Source organism: Phycodurus eques, chromosome 5 (genome assembly GCF_024500275.1).
Source record: "Phycodurus eques isolate BA_2022a chromosome 5, UOR_Pequ_1.1, whole genome shotgun sequence".
Taxonomy (NCBI): domain Eukaryota; kingdom Metazoa; phylum Chordata; class Actinopteri; order Syngnathiformes; family Syngnathidae; genus Phycodurus; species Phycodurus eques.
In genome coordinates this window covers 27,646,880-27,667,219 of record NC_084529.1, presented here as the reverse complement: position 1 = coordinate 27,667,219, position 20,340 = coordinate 27,646,880, and the positions used below count along the sequence as shown (strand labels likewise).

The 20,340-nt window shown below is 40.1% G+C and overlaps 3 protein-coding genes across 7 annotated transcripts; 2 read left to right on the top strand and 1 right to left on the bottom strand.

Moving 5' to 3' along the window:
• Positions 1-322: 322 nt before the first annotated feature.
• snapc5 (small nuclear RNA activating complex, polypeptide 5) lies at positions 323-3,720 on the top strand. Of its 2 annotated transcripts, none has more exons than XM_061675952.1 (4): positions 323-460; positions 2,595-2,715; positions 2,797-2,877; positions 2,998-3,720. In XM_061675952.1, exons 2-4 carry the CDS (start codon positions 2,626-2,628, stop codon positions 3,193-3,195), a joined length of 369 nt encoding a protein of 122 aa, XP_061531936.1. In that variant the 5' UTR covers positions 323-460; positions 2,595-2,625; the 3' UTR covers positions 3,196-3,720. The 2 variants fall into 2 exon arrangements, with proteins under 2 accessions (XP_061531936.1, XP_061531937.1); XM_061675953.1 differs by having other exon boundaries at positions 334-382.
• Positions 3,721-3,795: 75 nt separating this feature from the next.
• Positions 3,796-12,573, top strand: lctlb (lactase-like b). 3 transcript variants are annotated; one of them, XM_061675949.1, is made up of 15 exons: positions 3,796-4,084; positions 4,902-5,076; positions 5,969-6,129; positions 6,228-6,315; positions 6,631-6,740; positions 6,824-6,952; positions 7,029-7,124; positions 7,476-7,530; positions 7,616-7,777; positions 9,794-10,071; positions 10,139-10,265; positions 10,352-10,551; positions 11,202-11,265; positions 12,072-12,116; positions 12,288-12,573. In XM_061675949.1, exons 2-15 carry the CDS (start codon positions 4,950-4,952, stop codon positions 12,401-12,403), a joined length of 1,758 nt encoding a protein of 585 aa, XP_061531933.1. In that variant the 5' UTR covers positions 3,796-4,084; positions 4,902-4,949; the 3' UTR covers positions 12,404-12,573. The 3 variants fall into 3 exon arrangements, with proteins under 3 accessions (XP_061531933.1, XP_061531932.1, XP_061531931.1); XM_061675948.1 differs by lacking the exon at positions 12,072-12,116 and adding an exon at positions 11,703-11,780 and having other exon boundaries at positions 12,288-12,313; XM_061675947.1 differs by lacking the exon at positions 12,072-12,116.
• Positions 12,242-20,171, bottom strand: zwilch (zwilch kinetochore protein). 2 transcript variants are annotated; one of them, XM_061675944.1, is made up of 18 exons: positions 19,928-20,171; positions 19,761-19,803; positions 19,593-19,685; positions 19,394-19,518; positions 18,599-18,786; positions 18,438-18,517; positions 18,208-18,363; positions 18,050-18,121; positions 17,874-17,967; positions 16,333-16,385; positions 15,063-15,156; positions 14,900-14,979; positions 14,652-14,808; positions 14,220-14,248; positions 14,017-14,153; positions 13,848-13,943; positions 12,879-12,994; positions 12,242-12,800 (listed from the first exon to the last, which is right to left on the bottom strand). In XM_061675944.1, exons 1-18 carry the CDS (start codon positions 19,975-19,977, stop codon positions 12,712-12,714), a joined length of 1,752 nt encoding a protein of 583 aa, XP_061531928.1. In that variant the 5' UTR covers positions 19,978-20,171; the 3' UTR covers positions 12,242-12,711. The 2 variants fall into 2 exon arrangements, with proteins under 2 accessions (XP_061531928.1, XP_061531929.1); XM_061675945.1 differs by having other exon boundaries at positions 12,243-12,800; positions 12,882-12,994.
• Positions 20,172-20,340: the final 169 nt, after the last annotated feature.

The following is a 20,340-nucleotide window of genomic DNA, read 5'->3' as shown; positions in this document are numbered from 1 at the left end:
TTGCACTTGAGTACTGTGTGCTAGTTACCAGAAGATGTCGCCAAATGTCACGCCCGGCTTGATGCTGCATTTAAGTCCATTTGGAATGTCGTATTTTCGAATACAGCAGAATTGAATAAAGGCAAAAATGTGTAATGTCATCAGTCAATCATCGTGTTTTCTAACATATGATTAAAGTGTATTTCCTCAAAAGTAAACTTGTATCGTATAGAAAATTAAAGACAGTATTTAAACAAACTGCTGTATCCGTAGTCGATATCTAAAATTCCTACGGGCTTCAAAGCAAATAAACGGAGGTGACGCATGACTACCGGAAGTAAATAGGAAGTAAGGAGTTTTGCGGTTGTAGGCTCGTCATTCGATCGCTATTTTCAAAACAAAGGTTACGTACTACAGGTTATTGTTTTCTGTCACCTATTCCTCCGTTAATATGCAACTGTAAAAACGATTGTCAGCAGAGGTAACGTTACTATTCTCATTTGGGAAATACGTCGTTATTTTGCGGGCTATCATTCATTCCGACCTCGGAACCGATATTGTTTCCATTTCAACTCCTTTTGTGAAACCTTACAATTGTTACTTACCACCTGTCCTCAATGTGTGTGCTCAAATTGAATGGCGCTAAAGGATATGCTACATAAAAACACTCGAATCTAATGTGTCATTGTACTAGTTATATAATGCTTTACTTTCCTCATCTTATTTACAGCTAGTCCTTTGTCTTTGGTTGTTTTCTTATATTATTTAGTTAACTTTTCACTCTCTCTCCTTTGATTGTTTCTGTCACTCCCGTTTAAAAACTTTGTTCGACTGAACTACTGTAATTCTCAATAGATATCCATCAGAATACAAAGGAACCACAGTGGCATCTTAAAAAGTCCACCATGACACAGTAACACTGTTCCGGCATAAAAGGAATACAGATCTTCCTTTCTGTTTGACCTAACAGCCGAACAGGACCACAAAAAAAAAAAAAGGTTATGTTACACAATACGTTTATACAAATGGCTGTCCACTGCCTCTTTTGTTACATACTAGCGTGTGAGGGAAAAAACAATGACGTTTTGTATTCATCATTCAACTTCACTACCGTTATTAAATCTACTGTAAATTATCTCATTGCTGTACTGTACACTTGTATTCTGTTTAAATTTACGTATAGTACAGTGCACAGAGTGAATAGTTTACTCATAGCTATCATACTATATTACTTAGTCATGATACATCGTAATAGCCTGTTCATAGCCTGTACATATCTGTAGAAAAAAGACACTTGTGTTGTTATACGAGGCATGTCACAAAACTATATTTAAAATCCAAACTATTATTTTTTCCCTTCAAAGTAATCCCCTTGGAGTCTTCTCTGCTACATCTTCATGCATGCCTGGAAGGATTCCTCAGGAGTCCTCCACTGCGCCGTCGTCATGGCCGTCTTAAAAACGGCAACCCATGATGACCCCCTTGAGGTTGGGAAAGAAAAAAAAAACACACTGAGCCAGGTCAGGGGGCTAAGGAGGTTGCACCAGCACATTGAGATTCTATCAGATGCTCAGGGCATTGTGAGCGGGCACGTTGTCATGGTAAAGCAGCCACTCGTTGTCCTACCAGAACTCTTGGCTTTTATTAAGCACTGAATGAAGCAAACGCAGTAAGATATCTATGTACCACATTGAAGGGGAAAACTAATAGTTGGAATTTGAAATATATATTTTATGACACCAGTCCTGGAACTCTCCTGAAATATTTATATATCGTCTCATGCCTGACATGCAGAATATATTGTATGTGCTGTTGAATTCCTGTTTATGAACTTCTGGTTAAATGCAATCTGCATTGCGTTGCTTTTTGACATATGTTCAAAGTTCAAAGTGCTTTTATTGTCAATTCTTATATATCAATATGCGTAACACCTACAGAGGATCGAAATTACGGTACTCAAGGGCCCGCGGTGCTACAAAAGACATTACAAATAACATCAATATAAAAAGCTAAATAAAACGATGGTATATACAGTATAAAAAGTATTAATTGAATGTGCAAATATCACAGATCAGGGGACGTGTGCAAGATAGTCAAGGTCAGGGAACCAAGGCAAATAAGACATATATTAGATGACAAAACCCCAATGCTACTAAGGTGGCAGGTGCGACCCTGAGTCTGGTTTGTGAGTGTGTGCGTGTGTGTGTGTGCGCATGCATGTGCTTGTATTTGGGGCGTCAGAGTTCAGGTGGGCAGAGGACAGAAGAGGTAGAGAGGGTAGACCGGGCAGAGTTCAGATTCTGAGGCTGTGTGACGGATGGGTGGCATCCCCCGCTATTTTGAGGGCTTTGCGGGTGAGGCGGGTGCTGTAAATGTCCTGCAGGGAGGGAACAGAGGTTCCGACGATCTTCTCAGATGCCCTCACTATGCGATGGAGAGTCTTGGGGCAGGATGCGGTGCAGGCTCCTTACCACACAGTGATGCAGTTGGTCAGGATGCTCTCAATGGTCCCTCTGTAGAAAGAGCACATGATGGGGGTCGGGGCTCTGCCTCTTCTCAGCTTGCGCAGGAATGGCAATAAAGTTGAATCTAATCTCATCTAAATTAAATTTCAGTTTGTGGAATGCTGGTGTAAAACCAGTAAAAATGCACAGCCGTCTACAGGAGTTGAAGAAGGAAGAGGAAACTCTCCTCAAAATCAAAATCATGCTACAGGACCAGCTGAACAGGTTAAAGGTGAGATTGAAATTTAAACAATTTTATTTGTGGTACTCGTGGTCTATATCATAAAAGTCATCCATTCAATTTGTGTCTCAGTTTGAAGAAGGTGCCTTGAGATCAATCATTAGAGCTCAAACTGAGGAAGGAGCACTGGAATGCCCATCTCCTGAAATTGAGGTATCATAACCAGAGTGTGTCTTGTCGCCAGATACCATGCAAAATCTATTGACATACAAAAGCTGTGTCAAAGATCTTCCCTTTACAATGATAGTAAACCTTCAATTCTTGTATCTTCAGGATGTCAACCTCGATGATGAGAGTAAGATTAACTGCACCAAGCTCCTGCTCAACACTGCTGCTGATTATGATATGGAGGAGGAAGAGGAAGAAGACGAGGATGAAGATGATGATAAGGAAGAGGAGAATGAAGATGATGACAATGAGTTTGGGTTTGTGCTTGATAGGGATGAAGAAGAAGATGATGATGATTACTGAGCTGCTAAGCTTCCTTAATACTGAATGTGATCTCAGTATTTAATCAATCCAACAACATGTTCTATGTATTTGTCCACCGGTGTAGTATTTTCATTTGAGAAGCTTAATTTATTGTCACCGAGTTTGTGGCTTGTTGGGTTCATGTGTGGTGCTCAGAGTATCCTCTCCATTACCTAGTGAAAGGCATTAGGATTTCAGTAAGTTGTTCGTGTTTCAAATTTAATTAGAAATGTCACACCAAAATAGCTGGCAATGTATAGGTGCTTCATTTCTATTAACCTGACTATTAGGTGCATGACTTCGGCTGAAAACCACAAATCAAATGTTAAAATGTGCCTGTTAGCATGAAAAGGTATGGCTGGGCCATATGAAAAATTCCATAAGCACAAAATACATTTTTGTATCTGTGTTTATGTTCTAAAGGACAATTGTTTTTTTTCTTTTTACATTTATTGCTGATCTGCATTATACATTGGTGACAATTAGATAGTAAATGATTTTCATATTAAATAATGTGGAAAACCATTCTTGTTCTATTTGTCTATATAAATCCAATAAAGCCAATAGCCATGTTTTAATTCTTGCTGTACTCCAGGCCAATGGGTTATGCAGTGTAAACACTTTCTGCCAACAAACCATTCAGCATTTTCTAACAGCTACAACAATGCAGCGAGCCTCACAATAGGACCAGCTTTGACAATCATAACGGTGCCAGCTCTGCACATGTGTCAACTGCTACAGGAGGCAGGCCACAAGAGAGGAGCTTTCTTCTATACATCTACACACAAGTTTTCCACTTGGTGGGCCGCAGTCCCGGGAGAAACCCCCCATTTGCCCTGGAACTGGACTGAGCACACGTCTGCAAATGACCTCTTCATAAAATACTCAGGTAATTGGATTGGAGTTTATCACATTCAAAGCGGTCGTGTGGCCCTTTGAACGGGGAAATAAACATTTTAGTAGCATAGCCATGTGATTTCTCCAAGGCAAAAAAAAAAAAATACAAATAATGTAAGTACTATATTGACATTAAAATACGTGTAGAAAGGAAGTTATTATTTAAGTCTTAAATTGTTACATTTCAACGAATTCTATATAGTGGTTGAAGTGTTGAACAATGCCTATTTTTAAATGTGGATAAAATAGATGAAACAAATTCTAATAGTTGATAGTTACAAAAATGTTTTGTTTTTTAAAGTAAAGTAATCCAGAATGTTGTGGTGCGCCATGATAACTCTTGCCAGTCTTAATTTGAAAGGTATGTGCTAAAATCTTAATGTACAATATATATATATTTTATATTACTTATTTTGCTGAACATGTTGGGTAATCTGTACCAAAATAACAATTACAGGTAGCACCAAATTGTATAAAATACATTCCAAGGATCATATATGTGGGGTGGGGCATATAGATGATTAAATGTCACTTTTATATGCATCATGAATTTTTTGCTTACAGTGGTGAAATCATAGTTGTGTGAGTTCTGTCAACCTCAGCAAAATGAGTTCACAGCCCATTGGATTTGAATGGGGTGTGTGGTTGTGCGTTTGGGATGAGGGGACCCCTCACTGTCCATCACATGCTTCTATACCATTCTATGGCCACTTCATTTGATTGTGTTCTGTGTCCAAATGTGTACATTCTCTGAAATGTTGTACTTGTACATTGTAGTACAGTTCATATATTGTGCACTGTGTGGACAGAAGTGGAGGAGAACCAGACCCTAAGTGTGCTGCAGGCTGAAGAATACGATGTGGTCTGGCTGTGCGCTCAGTGTGTGGCATGTGCTTGTGTTGGTGCTGTGTGTGTCTTCGAATGAGGACTTCGACTGGACAAAGAACGACCATGGCTCCTTCTATTATGGCACTTTTCCAGCTGGTAAGATGATCCCTACATACCAATGGTATTTACACAATTAGCAGACAAGATACAGAGAGGTGCTTATTTGGGATTTGGCGTTTATTGGAGAGCTTTGATCTTCTTCAGTGGGACTACAAATTTGTAACCATTATAAGCATTTTCAAGGCATCGAATCGATTGCAACAAGACTGTTGTGTTATTCTTAGATGTTTCCCCTCTCATCTGAGCAGGCTTCATCAGTTCATGCAAAAAGGCTTAGTTAGGACACACTTGACAGTGTTTGTGTGGAAAACTCAACAATTTATGCTCCAACTTGAGGCATGTCCCACACTACATATGGAATATTTCTTTTGGAATGCAAAAAAGGGGAGAGCCGTTAAGCCACCTGGCCGAGAGGCCATTGTCCGTCCACCAGAGTTGTGGGGTAGAAACTCCCTCGTTGATATTCCATTCAGTTGTAAAGTTGTCGTAGAGTTACCGAACGGTCAAGGAAGCCGTGCTGTTTGTTGAAGGCAGAATTAGTGAGTCACATTAAGTTTGTTTTTGTATAGCCCTTAATCACAAAGGAGTTTCAAAAGGCTTCACAGGCCCACATTTGGCAATGATTGATAAGATTCCCCAATTTAAACCCCCCAATCGAGCAAGGAAAAACTCAAACCCCCATTTGGGGAAAAATAAACTTTGAGAAGGGACCACAGATAGGAGGCGTTTCTTTTGAATGGACGAAAGGACGGCGTTGTAAGTGTGAGATAGGTGATGTCTTAAGCCCCCTTCTCTGTTAAGCAATATTTTTTTCCAGCGTTGTGAATATGGCTTACCCCTCTTTCAAACCATCTGTCTTCCCTGTTCAGTATATTATAAGCAGACTGTGTCCTTAACGATGAATGTTCGCTGCTGATTTGTCTGTCAGGATTTTCGTGGGGTGCCGGCAGTTCAGCCTATCAAACAGAAGGAGCCTGGGATAAGGATGGAAAAGGACTGAGCATCTGGGATGTGTTCAGCCACAAGAGGGGCAAAATTCAACAAAATGACACTGGGGATTCCGCTTGTGAGGGCTACTACAAAGTCAAGGTAGGAGTATCCGGAGAATATGACATGTTTCACCTAAGGTCAAAATATGTTTTTTTTTGTTTGGTTGGTTTTTTTTTTTATATATAAATGTTTGACAGGATGACGTGTCACTGATGAGAGAGCTCAAGCTGAACCACTATCGCTTCTCCATCTCCTGGCCTCGGCTCATTCCCACAGGCATAAAGTGTGAGTAACAACTGAATTACACATACACTCGTTCTAATATTTTGGTTACTTCATTTAGTTACCTGAGTGGTGCAAAGCACAGTGTTTCCTCAAATAATGCCCTCTGCTCTAATCCCTTTCGTAGAGGGGAAACTGGTGGTACAAAAAAGTGGCTGTAATTTCCCTCTCTCTCCATCACAACACACACACGCGCACCACAAATACAGCAGACATGCTGACTGTAAAGTTGACCTTAAAAGAATAGAAAATAGAACACTTTGATTGTGCATGTGTATTTCATTTGATGAATATATATATTTTTAATTCAATTCACAGCAGATCATCTCAATGAAAGAGGAATTCAGTTCTATGATGATCTGATCGATCACCTGCTGGGCAGCAAGATCACTCCCATTGTGACTTTGTATCACTGGGATCTCCCGCAGGTTGGTGCACACAGAATACTAACTGAGCACACCTTTTTTTCAAAATAAATATACTTTTTATTGGGTCCATTCTGTTTTTCTAGGTCTTACAAGAGAGATATGGTGGATGGCAAAACATAAGCATGGTCACACATTTCAATGACTTTGCCAACCTGTGCTTTGAAAGATTTGGCAACCGAGTCAAACATTGGATTACGTTCAGCAATCCATGGGTATGCTTAATTTGCATTCAGTCATATTCTACATTTCTACTGTATAAGGCCTGACATGCCAATAAATCATCTCCAGTCTGTAGCAGTGGAAGGCTATGAAACAGGTGAGCATGCTCCTGGACTGAGGATGAGAGGAACTGGAGCATACCGGGCTGCCCATCACATTATTAAGGTAGGCCCACCACCTCTTAATTCCAGCACGATCACATCACAACTGTGCCATGTACACCATCTGGGGCAGTAATAACATGACAAAAGAAAACATTTCACTAAAATATATCAGAGATACTGATTACTAAATGCCCCGTAAGGAAGAATTTAAAATCTAAAGGAACTACTGTATAGTTTAAAGTTACCTTGGCCAGCACTACTGATTCTGAAGGCCCTGGGCATATTAGAATGACAACAAATATTAGAATTTAGGTTCCAAATGTAGGTCAGTGTTTAGGCCAGCAGAGAAGGCCTTATTGGGAAGTTAAATCAAATGATCTCAAATGTAAAATCCTTTTTTTCCCCCTCACAGGCTCATGCTAAAGTTTGGCACACGTATGATACGCAGTGGAGGCCAAAACAAAATGGTAGACGATCACTCACCATATTAAGAGCACTGAATCTCTCTCAGAATCCGTTTTTTTTTTTTAGTGCTGCCATCTGCATTTGCAGGTCTTGTGGGCATCTCCCTGACAGCAGACTGGGGAGAGCCTGTAGACATCAGTAACCAGAAGGACATCGAAGCAGCAGAGAGATACGTCCAGTTCTCCCTTGGCTGGTTTGCAACGCCAGTCTTTCACGGAGACTACCCTCAAGTGATGAAAGACTTCATTGGCAAGTTACATCACAGTTTAATGACATGTAGAAATTGCAATGACCCCAGAAATAACCACTGAATGCTGTGATTACTGTAGCAGAAAAAAATCAATAAATAAAAGGCTATACTGCTGGTTAGGGTGGCATGGGGGACTCATTTAATAAGCAGTATCGCGCCTCACAACCAGAAGGCTCTCTGTTTGGATCTTGGGTCAGGCCTTTCTTTATATAGTTTACAGTGCTATGCAAAAAGGTAGTTGCCCCCTTCTCCATTTTTTAGTTTCCCAACTTTAAGATAATTACGAAGCAAATGTAAATATCAAACAAAGATAACTTGTTTGATAACAACAAATTCAATGTTCCATCCCTCCATCCATTTTCTTCCGCTTAGCCGAGGTTTAAAGTTTTTAAATGGTGATTTCATTTATTAAAATATTTAAAAAAAAACCTCTTCAAAGCTACATGACCCTGTGTGAAAATGTAATTTCACCCTAAACCTAATAACTGGTTGTGCCACCCTCAGCAGTAACAACTGAACTCAAACTTTTTCTAAAACTGGCAATGAGTCTTTCACATCTCTGTGGAGATATTTTAGCCCACTCTTCCATACAGACTTGTTTTAATTCGGCAACACTGGAGGATTTTCGAGCATGAACGGCCTTTTTAAGGTCATGCCACAGCAATTCATCCGGATTCATGTCCAAACTTTGACTAGCCCACTCCAAAAAGTTAGTTTTTTTAAAGCAATTCAGAACTTGACTTGCTAGTGTGTTTTGCATTGTTGTTCTGCTGCCGAAGTCAAGAGAGACCTTCAGCTTGAGGTCACGAACTGGTGGCTGAACATTGTCCCTCAAGATTTTCTGGTAAAGAGCAGATGTAACACCAGATGTAACGGCACACTCCTTCCAAAGAGTTATTTTGTTTCGTCAGTCCATGGAATATGCTCCTAAAAGTCTCATGAATCATTTAGATGCTGTTGTTGTTTTTGTGCAAAGGTAAGATAAGCCTCAATGTTCTTTTTGGTCAGCAGTGGTAGTCACCTTGGAACTCTGCCATGGATGCCATTTTTGCACATTCATTCATTTTCTGAGCCGCTTCTCCTCACTAGGGTCGCGGGCGTGCTGGAGCCAATCCCAGCTGTCATCGGGCAGGAGGCGGGGTACACCCTGAACTGGTTGCCAGCCAATCGCAGGGCACATAGGAACAAACAACCATTTGCACTCACAGTCATGCCTACGGGCAATTTAGAGTCTCCAATTCATGCATGTTTTTGGGATGTGGGAGGAAACCGGAGTGCCCGGAGAAAACCCACGCAGGCACGGGGAGAACATGCAAACTCCACAGAGGCGGGGCCGGGGATTGAACCCCGCACCTCAGAACTGTGAGGCTGACGCTCTAACCAGTCGCCCACCGTGCCGCCCATTTTTGCACAGTCTCTTCCTTATTGTTGAGTCATGAACACTGACCTTAACTGGGCCAAGGGAGGCCTGCAGTTATTTAGCTGTTGTCCCAGGTTCCTTTGTGACTTCTTGGATGAGTCATCACTGTTGTCTTGGGGTAATTTTTGTAGGCTAGCCATTGCTGGGAAGGTTCACCACTGTTTCCATGTTTTCTCCATTTGTGGATAATGGCTAGCACTGTAGTTTGCTGGAGACCTAAAGCTTTAGAAATGGCTGTGAAAGCCTTTCCAGACTGATAGATGTCAATGACTTTATTTCTCATCTCTTTTTCAATTTCTTTGGATCGTGGAAACTTTTGAGATCTTTTGGCTGACTTAATTTTGTCAGACAAGTTCCATTTAAGTGGTTTCTTGATTGAACAGTTCTGGAGGTAATCAGACTTGGGTGTGCTCAGTAAAAACAAACTAACAACTAACACACTATAAACTACTAAATTTTTAGTTGTTTTTTTTTTAAATGAGAAGGGGGCAACTACTTTTTTTTTAAGGCACTGAACATCCTACCCTGTTCTCTTTGTGTCAGACCTGGGTGTATGTCAGCATGTCATCATTAACAGAGAGTGATTTGTGCGCAGGTAGGAAAAGTGTCCAACAGGGTCTCGGGGCGTCTCGTCTGCCCACATTCTCCCCCCAGGAGAAGAGCTACATCAAGGGTACTTGTGACTTCCTGGGCATCAGTCACTTTACCACACGCTATATCACCCAGAAGAATAACCCATCGGGTCGTGGCACCAGCAGCTTCTTCATGGACCGTGACTTGGCTGAGCTGGTTGACCCCCAGTGGCCTGACCCTGGCTCAGAGTGGCTCTACTCTGTGCCGTGGGGTTTCAGACGCATGCTCAATTTTGTTAAGGTGACTGATGGTGCAACTGTCAGCTTATATGGACCAAAATGGAATACTGACTTAATTCCTTTTTCAGACTCAGTATGGAAACCCAATGATTTATGTGACTGAGAATGGAGTCTCAGAGAAAATGCAATGCACAGAACTGTGTGATGACTGGAGGATACAGTACTATAAAGACTACATCAATGAGATGCTAAAAGGTGAGCATGCTAAAGCTCCTAGGCATTTTGTCATGAGTATGCATATGCCATAAAATTATTTTGTTCTCATCGTGCTCTTATCTCAGCTCTCAGAGATGGCGTGAACCTCAAAGGTTATACTGCATGGTCCCTGCTGGACAAGTTCGAGTGGGACGAAGGCTTCACTGAGAGGTTTGGCTTGTATTATGTGGACTTCAGGAACAAGAACAAGCCTCGCTATCCTAAAGCTTCTGTTCAGTTTTACAAACGCATCATCAGCTCCAATGGATTTCCGAATCAGAGAGAAGTAAGACGCACTCGCTATGATGAAACCAAAGAGTTTTACTTACTTATCATTTCTCTGCATGTGCTCACTTCAGTATAATGTGAAAAAAGATACTGTAAGTCGAATGTTGTTTGTCTACAAGACGTGAGACAAACCCAGAAAATCTGCCCTGTAAGACTTCTTGACACATTTAAAACTATATTAACCTATTATCTGGCACCTTTTGAAATCTAATATGTAGACAATTATAGAAGTACATTACAAGACAAAAAAAAACATCACTTATTCCAGGCACTTTTTTTTTTAATTCAGTAGTTATATTAAATTCTATGGATAATCATTATATCAGAATACTCAATATTATGATTAGTTTTAGCTAATTGGCTGAAAGATATTGAGTGGTTTCTACTGCCTCATAGTGATGCACGCTGGGTCCATTTTGACCCCCCCCCCCACCCCCCATAACCAAATATTTAGAAAAATATATCCTATAACAATGTACTGTAGTTGCCTATTTAGCTTTTAATTTGTGTCAATGTTTTGAGTCCTGTGACAGTCTACATTTGAAATTTTACTGCCATCTTGACCAGAACTCCGGGGAAGAAGATGTAATGTACCCCAAATGGATCCTGCTGGCAAATGTCATGACTGTATATTGTACAACTCCACAGGTTGAGAACTGGAGGAGGAAGGCTGTGGAGACGTGCTCATCAAGTAACCAGCTCCTAGCTGCAGGTCAGTTTGCCTTTCTTAAAAACACCCCCTACCACTAACAACTAGCTGGGGTAAACAAATAAAGATTCTGACCTAAAAAGGAAAGCTTGAAAGGCAAACTTTCAAGTAAAAAATATAATTTGAATAGAAGAATTTGAAACTGCCCCACACATGAACCTATGAATCCAAATAAAATGGCACTGAGCAGAGCGCAGACCTCTGCCAAGGCCAAACAATAAACAATTGATACATTCCCAAATTGTACACATTCCTAGTACACCTGCTTAAGACTGAATTACAGTAAGGAAAATGTAATTACAAAATAAACAACCTTTTGCAGGTTTAGTGTGGTCCTGTTCTCAAACAAATGACCTTGGCAGTGGTAGAGTAAATTTAGTAGTGGAAATACTAAATCTAGCCAAGGAAATCTGAGACATCTTCTTTGTTTGTCCCCCCAGCTAGAAGAAAGGCAACGGAACATGCAGAAAAGCCAAGGGTTTGGCCTGTGCATGATGAAGTTTAGAACTTGATTGAGGGTACAAGTCTTTACTTCATGTGTGTCATTTTGTGGTCTTGTGCTTCGACATTTTACTAACAGTTAACTTGCATAAAGTGTGTCGCCTAACTATGATTAAACATTTGGCCACATTTCTTGATACAAGTGACAAAACAAGCAGATAGCTATAGAATACAGTTATGGAATTTTGGAGCTGCTTGGTGGAGGTGCAAAGCTGCTTGTTGCAATACTTCCTACTAGATGCATGCAGTTCTCAAAGGGTTATCAATTATTGTTAATCAACTCTGAGTTATTTCTCTTTCTTTAATAGAGGATCAGCGGAGTACTGCTGCCAATATTCTAAGACTTATACATGGTAAGACACCACCTGTGCTCAAAAGGGATAAAAATAAGGACAATACATATTCATTATTTTTTTAAAATACAAACCCTTTGAGTGCTGTGCTTGAGCATCAACATGCTTTATTGGCAGTGTCTAAACCAGTGTATTGCTTGTGAGTTTCTAAATCAAGTGTATTCTTTGCAGACCCACTGACCAGCCACATGGAGATGGTAACGGAGATTGTTGTTCCGACTGTGTGCACACTCTCCATTTTACTGAGTGCCATCTTCCTCATGTTCCTGCTACAGAGGCGGAACTAAATGGTGCAACAATCACAACCCCAGAATACACAACCACTAAGAGAAGAAGTGGAACAGATATTTAATGGATTGTGTGTTAACATAAACATTTTATTTTGACTGAATTTCAATTTGATGTGGAAACAGTGTTTGCTATAACAAAGCTGCAAAATTTTGAATCTTTCCATTAAAACATTGCTGTGAAATACCCCCAATTGCCTTGTTTTGGTTGTAGGACTAAATCCTGTGAGGTTTGCGGTGCTACTTAACCTAAAGAGAACACTAAGAAGAAAAAAAAACACCTCTTCTATTGGTATGTTGTGTTACATTCAGGCAAAGTTGACAAGGCTGCAGCACACCAAGGTGGAGAAGCAGACAGGCTCTGTGCTGTCATCGTTCGCTGTTTCGTTTGAATAATCTAAACGGATGAAAAAGTTGTATTTTATGTACATTACTGGTATTTTCAGTTGAATGTGTTGGAGTGGACAAAACTCACCACCTTCTGAGATGACGTGATCAACCAGTGGTCTGTCACTGACTTTTAAGGATGTTGTGACCTTGTGAGGCCCTTGCCCACTTGAGACTTCCACTCCCCACACCGCTGGATTCTCTCTTTGGTAAACATGAATAAACAGAATCACTGAGGATGCACCCACTGAACACAACAATAAGTACATCAGCACAGTCTGATGCAGTGATTCCCAACCAATGTGCAATTAGATATTGTGACGTGTCAACTTATCCAATTACACTTAATTGGCCTGAAAACTTTCATTCTTTTACGACAAATAATGCAGCTTTGTTTGTCTATGCCAGTGTGACAGGCTGAACAATTCAATTGGATGCGCTTCCACTAGATGGCAGAAGGTACAATTTAGCTGCACATCTACCGATCGCATTCACCTATCGACATTCATTTAGAGAGATAATAAAACACAGAATATAGCCTTGCGTTCAACTAGACTAGCCCCGATTTCAGAGATTTTGTGAATAAATTAAGACAAAATCATTACTTCAGTATATTTACTTTTTGTGGCATTTTTTTTTTTTTGGTGTTGTGACGAGATTTTTCTAATGCACAGTACGTGCTTTGATACAATACAAGTTGGGAAACAGTGGTGTAACGAGACCAATTATGCACAAAAAAATAATTCATTTTCCCTTACCAAAAGAAAAATAAAATACAATCATCTGTTGCCGCAAGCGGGTCTCCTTCTCAAACCAAAAGCACGTAATTAATCAACGGGTGTGTACAACGTCTAGCGCAGGTCTAACTAAAAAAAGGGGCTTTGGTCGGTTACTTTCTTCCTTGCAAGCATATTTAAAACAACATGAATGAAAATGAAACAATTATAATACAACCGCATTTGTTTCACTTATTTAAAGTGAAACATTTTTACTGCTGTACTATGTCCGTTCTGGACATAATAGAGCAGCTTTTTGTGCAGGCAGAAGTCTTTCTTACTTCTGGTAGAAATGAGTGATCAATTCCGGTTTGATTTTCAGTTTGAACTCATGCTTCTCATTATAGGGGGATATTTTGTAGTGCTGTAAACACAACCTATGAGAACAGAAAGTTAAATTTAGTGTTGGGTTTTTGAAAAAAAATAATGCAATGAGCAAACTTGACAAACTTCGTAAGGAGTAAGAGTCTGTCCTTGGGCAAACCCAGGAATGTGGTGCAGGTCACAACTATTTCCAGCAGATGGTGCAGTTTCTTCAATCGGACAAACTGCTCCTGAAGATCAACCTCTGTGCTCAGGTAATAACACTGTGTGGAGCCAAACAATATCTATCAATATTTGCTCTACAGTGGGCAAAATGTCTCTAAGCTTACCAAGTTGTTTGCCGTTGTCAGTTCTTCCTCTGAGAAAAAAAAAAAAAAAGATTGAATATCGTCAAAGGCAATGTTTGCTGCACGAGTTCAAACACACAGACAATCGTTTAATATGTCAAGGAAGCAACCAGAGATGGGCATTTTGACGACATTTCCTTGATTGGCTATGTGGGAAATTTGTGATAAATTATTCAATTAATACCTACAGGCAATTTTAATGGCTGATGTGAGTTTTCTTCAGAACACATACTACTGCAGTTAAGACAATCAACAACGCCACTGTGGGTTGCAGACAAGTTGTGCACTCCATTGCTTCAAGACATGATTCATCAACTATCAATTCCAAAGAGTCAGCTGAATTATAAACAATTAATCAAATATGCCCATCCCTAGGACACAAAATACTGCTTCAGAGTGTTGTTAGGAGTTTACCAATGAGGTAGTTGAAGTAATCTTTCCTCATCTTGTCCAGGCCCATTTCTAACAACATTTGGACAGGCGTGAGGCCTGTAAGCGATACACGCTCGATCTTCTGGTGGTAGGACTGCAGGATGAGCTTGCTGAGAGAGCTGCTATTGTCTCTGTGAATCTGGTGGGAACACAAATATATATAACAGAGCAGTCAATGACGCAGCCTGTCATTTCTTTTTTTTTTTTTAACCAGTTGACAGAAGCCTTACCCAAGGCTTGATGTAACCATAAGTCAGGGCCTCGATGACCAATTTCAAGCCGTCTCCAATGTCTTGATAGCATGTCACACCTGGAATACATTGTTTTTATTGCTGCCTGAGTTTTGCTACAACCACATGAATCCTTGTTTCTTTAATGAGGGAACTGACTCACTCTTTTGCATGTGAACCCACAGCTGCTCCACAAAATCCAAATCGCCTCGTTCCAGTAAAGAGTTAAAAAGTGGAGGGTCGCTTTCAGGGTTTGTCTTTTGAAACAAATAAAAAAATAAGATAGTGTAGATGGGATGGGACTTTATTGAGCCCACTCAGTGAAAAGGTACTTAGTTGTTAAAAGCAGAGCAAAATTCAGAGGACAAAAATATTTTTAAAATCTCAAGTATTAAAGTAAAGAAGTAAAAAATCCACAAATAGCTGAATCCGCAGGTGCTGAACCATAAGTATGTGAGGGTCGTGATTGGAATATAAAATTACTTGTATCGGAATATACATTTTTGTCCATATCGCGCAGTTCTAGTTCAGGGTCACAGGGAAGCTGGGGTCTATTCTATCTGACTGAGGGGGAAAGGCACCCTGAATTGGTCAGCAATTAACATGGCACTTTTAGACAGATAATTCACACCAACAGCCACTGAGCAGGAATTGATCGTAGGCTGGCTGCCAGGACCTCTCAATAGTGAGATGAGAGAGAGACAGTGCTCCCTGAACAGTGACTGTTTGCTCAAAAATCTTTTGTAAAAACAGGGGTAATAATAATTTTTTAAATGTAAAAAAACTAAAAAAAATAGGGAATCTTTTGTACTTATTCTGCAAGAACAAAAGTATTTTACCATCTTAAAGATACCATTCACTTTGTTTGTCTAGCGTATGAATAATTCTGGCCTTAACTGTCCGGAAATCTGTGCTGTAAATAAGATATAGCAAAAAAACACCCAAACAAAAAAATGCTTTCTTATGAGAAGCAAGTATTTATCTTTTTGGTTTTCATCCAGGGCGGCACGGTGGGCGACTGGTTAGAGCGTCAGCCTCACAGTTCTGAGGAGTGGGGAGTGTGTGGAGTTTGCATGTTCTCCCCGTGCCTGCGTGGGTTTTCTCCGGGCACTGCGGTTTTCTCCCACATCCCAAAAACATGCACGTTAATTGAAAACTCTTAATTGTCCGTAGGTGTGAATGTGAGTGTGAATGGTTGTTTGTTTGTATGTGCCTTGTGATTGGCTGGCAACCAGTTCAGGGTGTACCCCGCCTCCTGCCCGAAGATAGTTGGGATAGGCTCCAGCACGCCCGCGACCCTAGTGAGGAGAAGCGGCTCAGAAAATTGATGGATGGATGGTTTTCATCCCAAATTTTATTTTATTTATTTTTAATAACATGGTTGCACAAAAGGCTATAGATATTTTTTACAAAAATGTTATGCTTTTCTGTACCTCTGCTGGTTTGGAAGCCTGTTCCTGTTGCAACTTTATGGGGCTCTGTAGCTCTTAAAGAAAATTTAAAAAAACAGGATTATCATGAGTATAACTGTTTAATAAAAAAAATAAAAATAAAAATAAAAAAAAACTACATACAATGCCGTGACGTTTGCCCCTACTCAAATTCTCTCTTTTTTTTTTGCATCGTTTCCCCACTACAATGTTAAAGATTATCTAACAAATGTATGGTAAATATAAAACCAATATAACTCAAGTAAACATAAAATGTTTACTTGAGTTTATATATATAAAAAAATATATATAAAACTATATAAACTACTCAAAGCTACCTGGCCATGTGTAAAAAAGCAAGTGCCCCCTCATCAATTTTTTTGGGGAAAGGCGAGTTCATTTTCATTGACCACACTCAAGCCTGATTACCTCCAGACATGTTCAATCAAGAAATCATTTAGATAAATAGTACCTATCTGACAAAATGAAGTCGGCCAAAAGATCTCAAAAAGCTGCAACAAAATGCCACGGTCCAAAGAAATTCAAGAACAGATGAGAAATAAAGTAACTGACATCAACTGTATTAGTCTGGAAAAGGATACAAAGCCATTTCTAAAGCTTTAGGACTCGAGCGCCCCACGGTGAGAGCAATTATCCACAAATGGAGAAAACACGGAACAGTGGTGAACCTTCCCAGGAGTGGCCGGCCTACAAAGATTACTCCAAGAGCACAACGACGACTCATCCAGGAGATCACATAGGAACCCAGGACAACATCTAAAGAACTGCAGGCCTCTCTTGTCTCAGTTTTTTTTTTTTGTCCTGTTCAGCTGTTAGGTCAAGCAGAATGGAGGATCTGTATCCCATTTATGCCATAACAGTTTTACTGTATCACATTGGAGTTTTTAGGCTGCCGCTGTGGTTGCTTAGCATTATAATGGATATTTATTGAGAATCAGAGTCGATCAGTCGAACAGAACAAAGTTTCTAGAGAGGAGTGAGAAAATAAGACAAAAGACAAAGCACTAATTATAAACAAGATGAGAAAAGTAAATCATTATATCTAGAACAATGACACATTAGATATGATTGTTGGATGGGGCAGTAGTGCTACACCCTGTGAGGGAAGGACAGGACAAGATAGGACAGGAGAAGAAGCATGCAGGACAAGGGTCGTGAACCCGGCTGTACAACTGAAGTGTGGTGGGAGTGACTATGTAAATTATAAAAGTATTGTGTGGACTGACAAGAGGAAAGTTGAACTTTTTGGAAGGTGTGTGTCTAGTTACATGTGGTGTAAATGTAACAGAATTTCAGAAAAAGAATGTCATACCAGCAGTCAACCGTGGTGGTGGTAGTGGACTGGATGACTTGCTGTGATGGATGGAACCATGAATTCATAATTTAAAAACTACATTGTATGTTTACTTTGGTTATCTTTGTCTGATATTTACATTTGTTTGATGATCCTAAACATTGAAATGGGTAAACCATGCAAAGCAATTACTTGAGAAGATTGAAAAGACTTTTTCATGGCACTGTACCTTCAAGGTATTCCTTGGTCAGATCCACTGCCGACTTGCTTTCCAAAGGATCCAACCACTCCATCTTACCAGTTCTCAAGCCATCAGCAAGAATCTAAAAGGGCAAAACAAGGAATAGTTAACTCACAGCTGGGTAGCAATACTGTATTATCATTGTATTGGAGGAAGACACATACCTGAAGAAACTGTAGCTCCCTAAACATTGCAAACATTGGGGTCCTCGTGTCTCCACTAGCAACTTTGATATTCTGCAAGATTTTAAACTGTCTGTAAATGTGTTTTTTTTTTTTACTTATTAAGAGGAGTGTGACATTTGAATGTGAGTGTATCTTACTAGTGTGGCTGTAGAAGACAGTGGGGGTGTCTCAAGGACACTCTCAACGTGGCTCCACGTGAAATCCACTGTAACGCTACTTTGTGATTCAATTGTAGTGTTTTCAACGACAGTTGAGCCAAGCAGAACGAACTTGGCACTTCCTTTAATTGCCATCTAGAGGCAATCAAAAAAGGAGCCATATATTGTAAGACAAAACTCAAAATAAAATAGATGGGATGCTGCTTTACCGTGCATGGGTGGTGCCTTTTCTTGTGCTCTCTTTTTAGCTCATCTAAAGTTATGAGTGCGCTTTTGTTCACAACAGGGCCTAACAGTTTAATTGGAAGAAAAACAGTCACACATTGGGTTCATTTGTTTCAAGATGAATTCAAGTAATTCAGCCATATACCTGTGAATGTGACAGAGTATAATTTGACACCACAAACTTTATTGGCCACACAGACACCTTCAGCTCCAAACCAGATTGTACGAGCTGGATCTGACATGTCACATCGTACCCACAAAGGGCGCAGGGCAGGATCATCCACAGAATGAACGTTGGCATTTTGAGATAACGTGTACCAAGATAGCAGCTGCCTTTAAAATAAAAACAAACCAGAAGATAAAAAAAAAAAAAAAAAAAACTTAGCTCACGGGTCACTAACATCATTCTAAAAGGTAAACACTTGGAGAGCTTTATAGAAATTAATTGTTGCATATTGATGTTTCCATCCATCTATTTTTCATACTGCTTATCCTCACTCGGGTCGCAGGCATGCTGGAGCCTAACCCAGCTATCTTTGGGCGAGAGGTGGGGTACACCCTTGAACTGGTCGCCAGCCAATCGCAGGGCACATAGAAACAGACAAGAGTCTTAGAGTCTTCAAATAACCTACCACGTATGATTTTGGGATGTGGGGGAGAACATGCAAACTCCACACAGGCGAGGCTGGATTTGACCCCGGGTTTTCAGAACTGTGAGGCGGACGTGCTCATCAGTCTCCCAACGTGACGCCTGATATGTTTCCTAACTTGTTATTAAATCATTGTCGATAATTGTTGTGAGTAATGATCAGTGCCTTCACATCGACGAATATAATCCATTAATAATTAATAATACCATACAATTAAAGATCATTTGAACAAATTTCAGAAGTGTGTATCAAACCTTCGGAATAAACAGTTCCCAAGAAGTATTAATCACCTTGCTTTTCTGATGGTGAGAGGCTGTGGTGCCAGTTCCGGTTGAAGCGCAGTCAACACATCGCCATCAGTGCAGTTTGATGTCTCAAGCGACGATTCTTCACCAGAGTCGTTCAGTTTAGGAACCTTTGAGAAAAGAGAATAATCGACATGATCCGACAGGGGCAACATTGATTCGCCTTAACTTGAGAAGTGCTCACTGTTTTTTCACAAATAAAGACTTCCTGGTCCCCGTAGTCCAAACTCAGCGCTGCAATTCTGTTTCCATCCGTCTTCCATATTCGGATTTCATCCTGAAAACGAGAGGTACTCACGACTTAATTGCAAAAATTATTAGAAAACTCGGCCTCGACAGAAAATTTAAATACCTCATAAGTGCACGAATCATTGTTTTTATCTTCTTGAAGAGCCCTATAAACAGAAAACCTAGAATATAATTCATTCAGGGCGCTTTCTAGCTAACGGCTATCAAAACAAAGCTTTTCTATTGAAACACTCTAACAGCGAATATCATACAGTGAAACGTAAAACTCACCTCAGTGTATTAAAAAACTCTTTCACACGTGATAAAACCTTGGTGGCCATCGGTGATAAGGGCACTTTGTTGGGACTCCAACTTGGCTGCTGCTGTTTTGAGCTTGACCCTCGCGCGCTCTGCTCAAACTGACGTCATAAGGTCAGAGTTCGTCACATATAGTAATACTTTCAAATAAATGATGTGACAAGTGAATAACTACTGGAAAAGTATACCCGGTAAATCTGCGCTGTTTTATGTTCACTGAAGAAATTAAGCTATTACATTAAATAAGACAGTCATGTTCAGAAAGTACTTCCGTTTTACGTCACGTTCGACATGGCGTAAAGAAATAGTCCCCACAAAAGACACCAGCTCAAATGGACAGATTTTTATGGAGAAAAAAGTAAAATCAAAACGTAATTGATGAAAGA

Coding starts and splice junctions, on each gene's coding strand:
- snapc5 (XM_061675952.1), top strand. CDS start 2,626: ATGCACAGCCGTCTACAGGAGTTGAAGAAGGAAGAGGAAACTCTCCTC. Junction 2,716..2,796: donor ACCAGCTGAACAGGTTAAAG/GTGAGATTGAAA, acceptor TTTGTGTCTCAG/TTTGAAGAAGGTGCCTTGAG. Junction 2,878..2,997: donor GCCCATCTCCTGAAATTGAG/GTATCATAACCA, acceptor TTGTATCTTCAG/GATGTCAACCTCGATGATGA.
- lctlb (XM_061675949.1), top strand. CDS start 4,950: ATGTGGTCTGGCTGTGCGCTCAGTGTGTGGCATGTGCTTGTGTTGGTG. Junction 5,077..5,968: donor TTATGGCACTTTTCCAGCTG/GTAAGATGATCC, acceptor TTTGTCTGTCAG/GATTTTCGTGGGGTGCCGGC. Junction 6,741..6,823: donor ATCACTGGGATCTCCCGCAG/GTTGGTGCACAC, acceptor CTGTTTTTCTAG/GTCTTACAAGAGAGATATGG.
- zwilch (XM_061675944.1), bottom strand. CDS start 19,977: ATGGCCACCAAGGTTTTATCACGTGTGAAAGAGTTTTTTAATACACTG. Junction 14,809..14,899: donor ATGGTTACATCAAGCCTTGG/GTAAGGCTTCTG, acceptor TGTTCCCACCAG/ATTCACAGAGACAATAGCAG. Junction 12,995..13,847: donor ATCACTCATTTCTACCAGAA/GTAAGAAAGACT, acceptor TGTTTACCAAAG/AGAGAATCCAGCGGTGTGGG.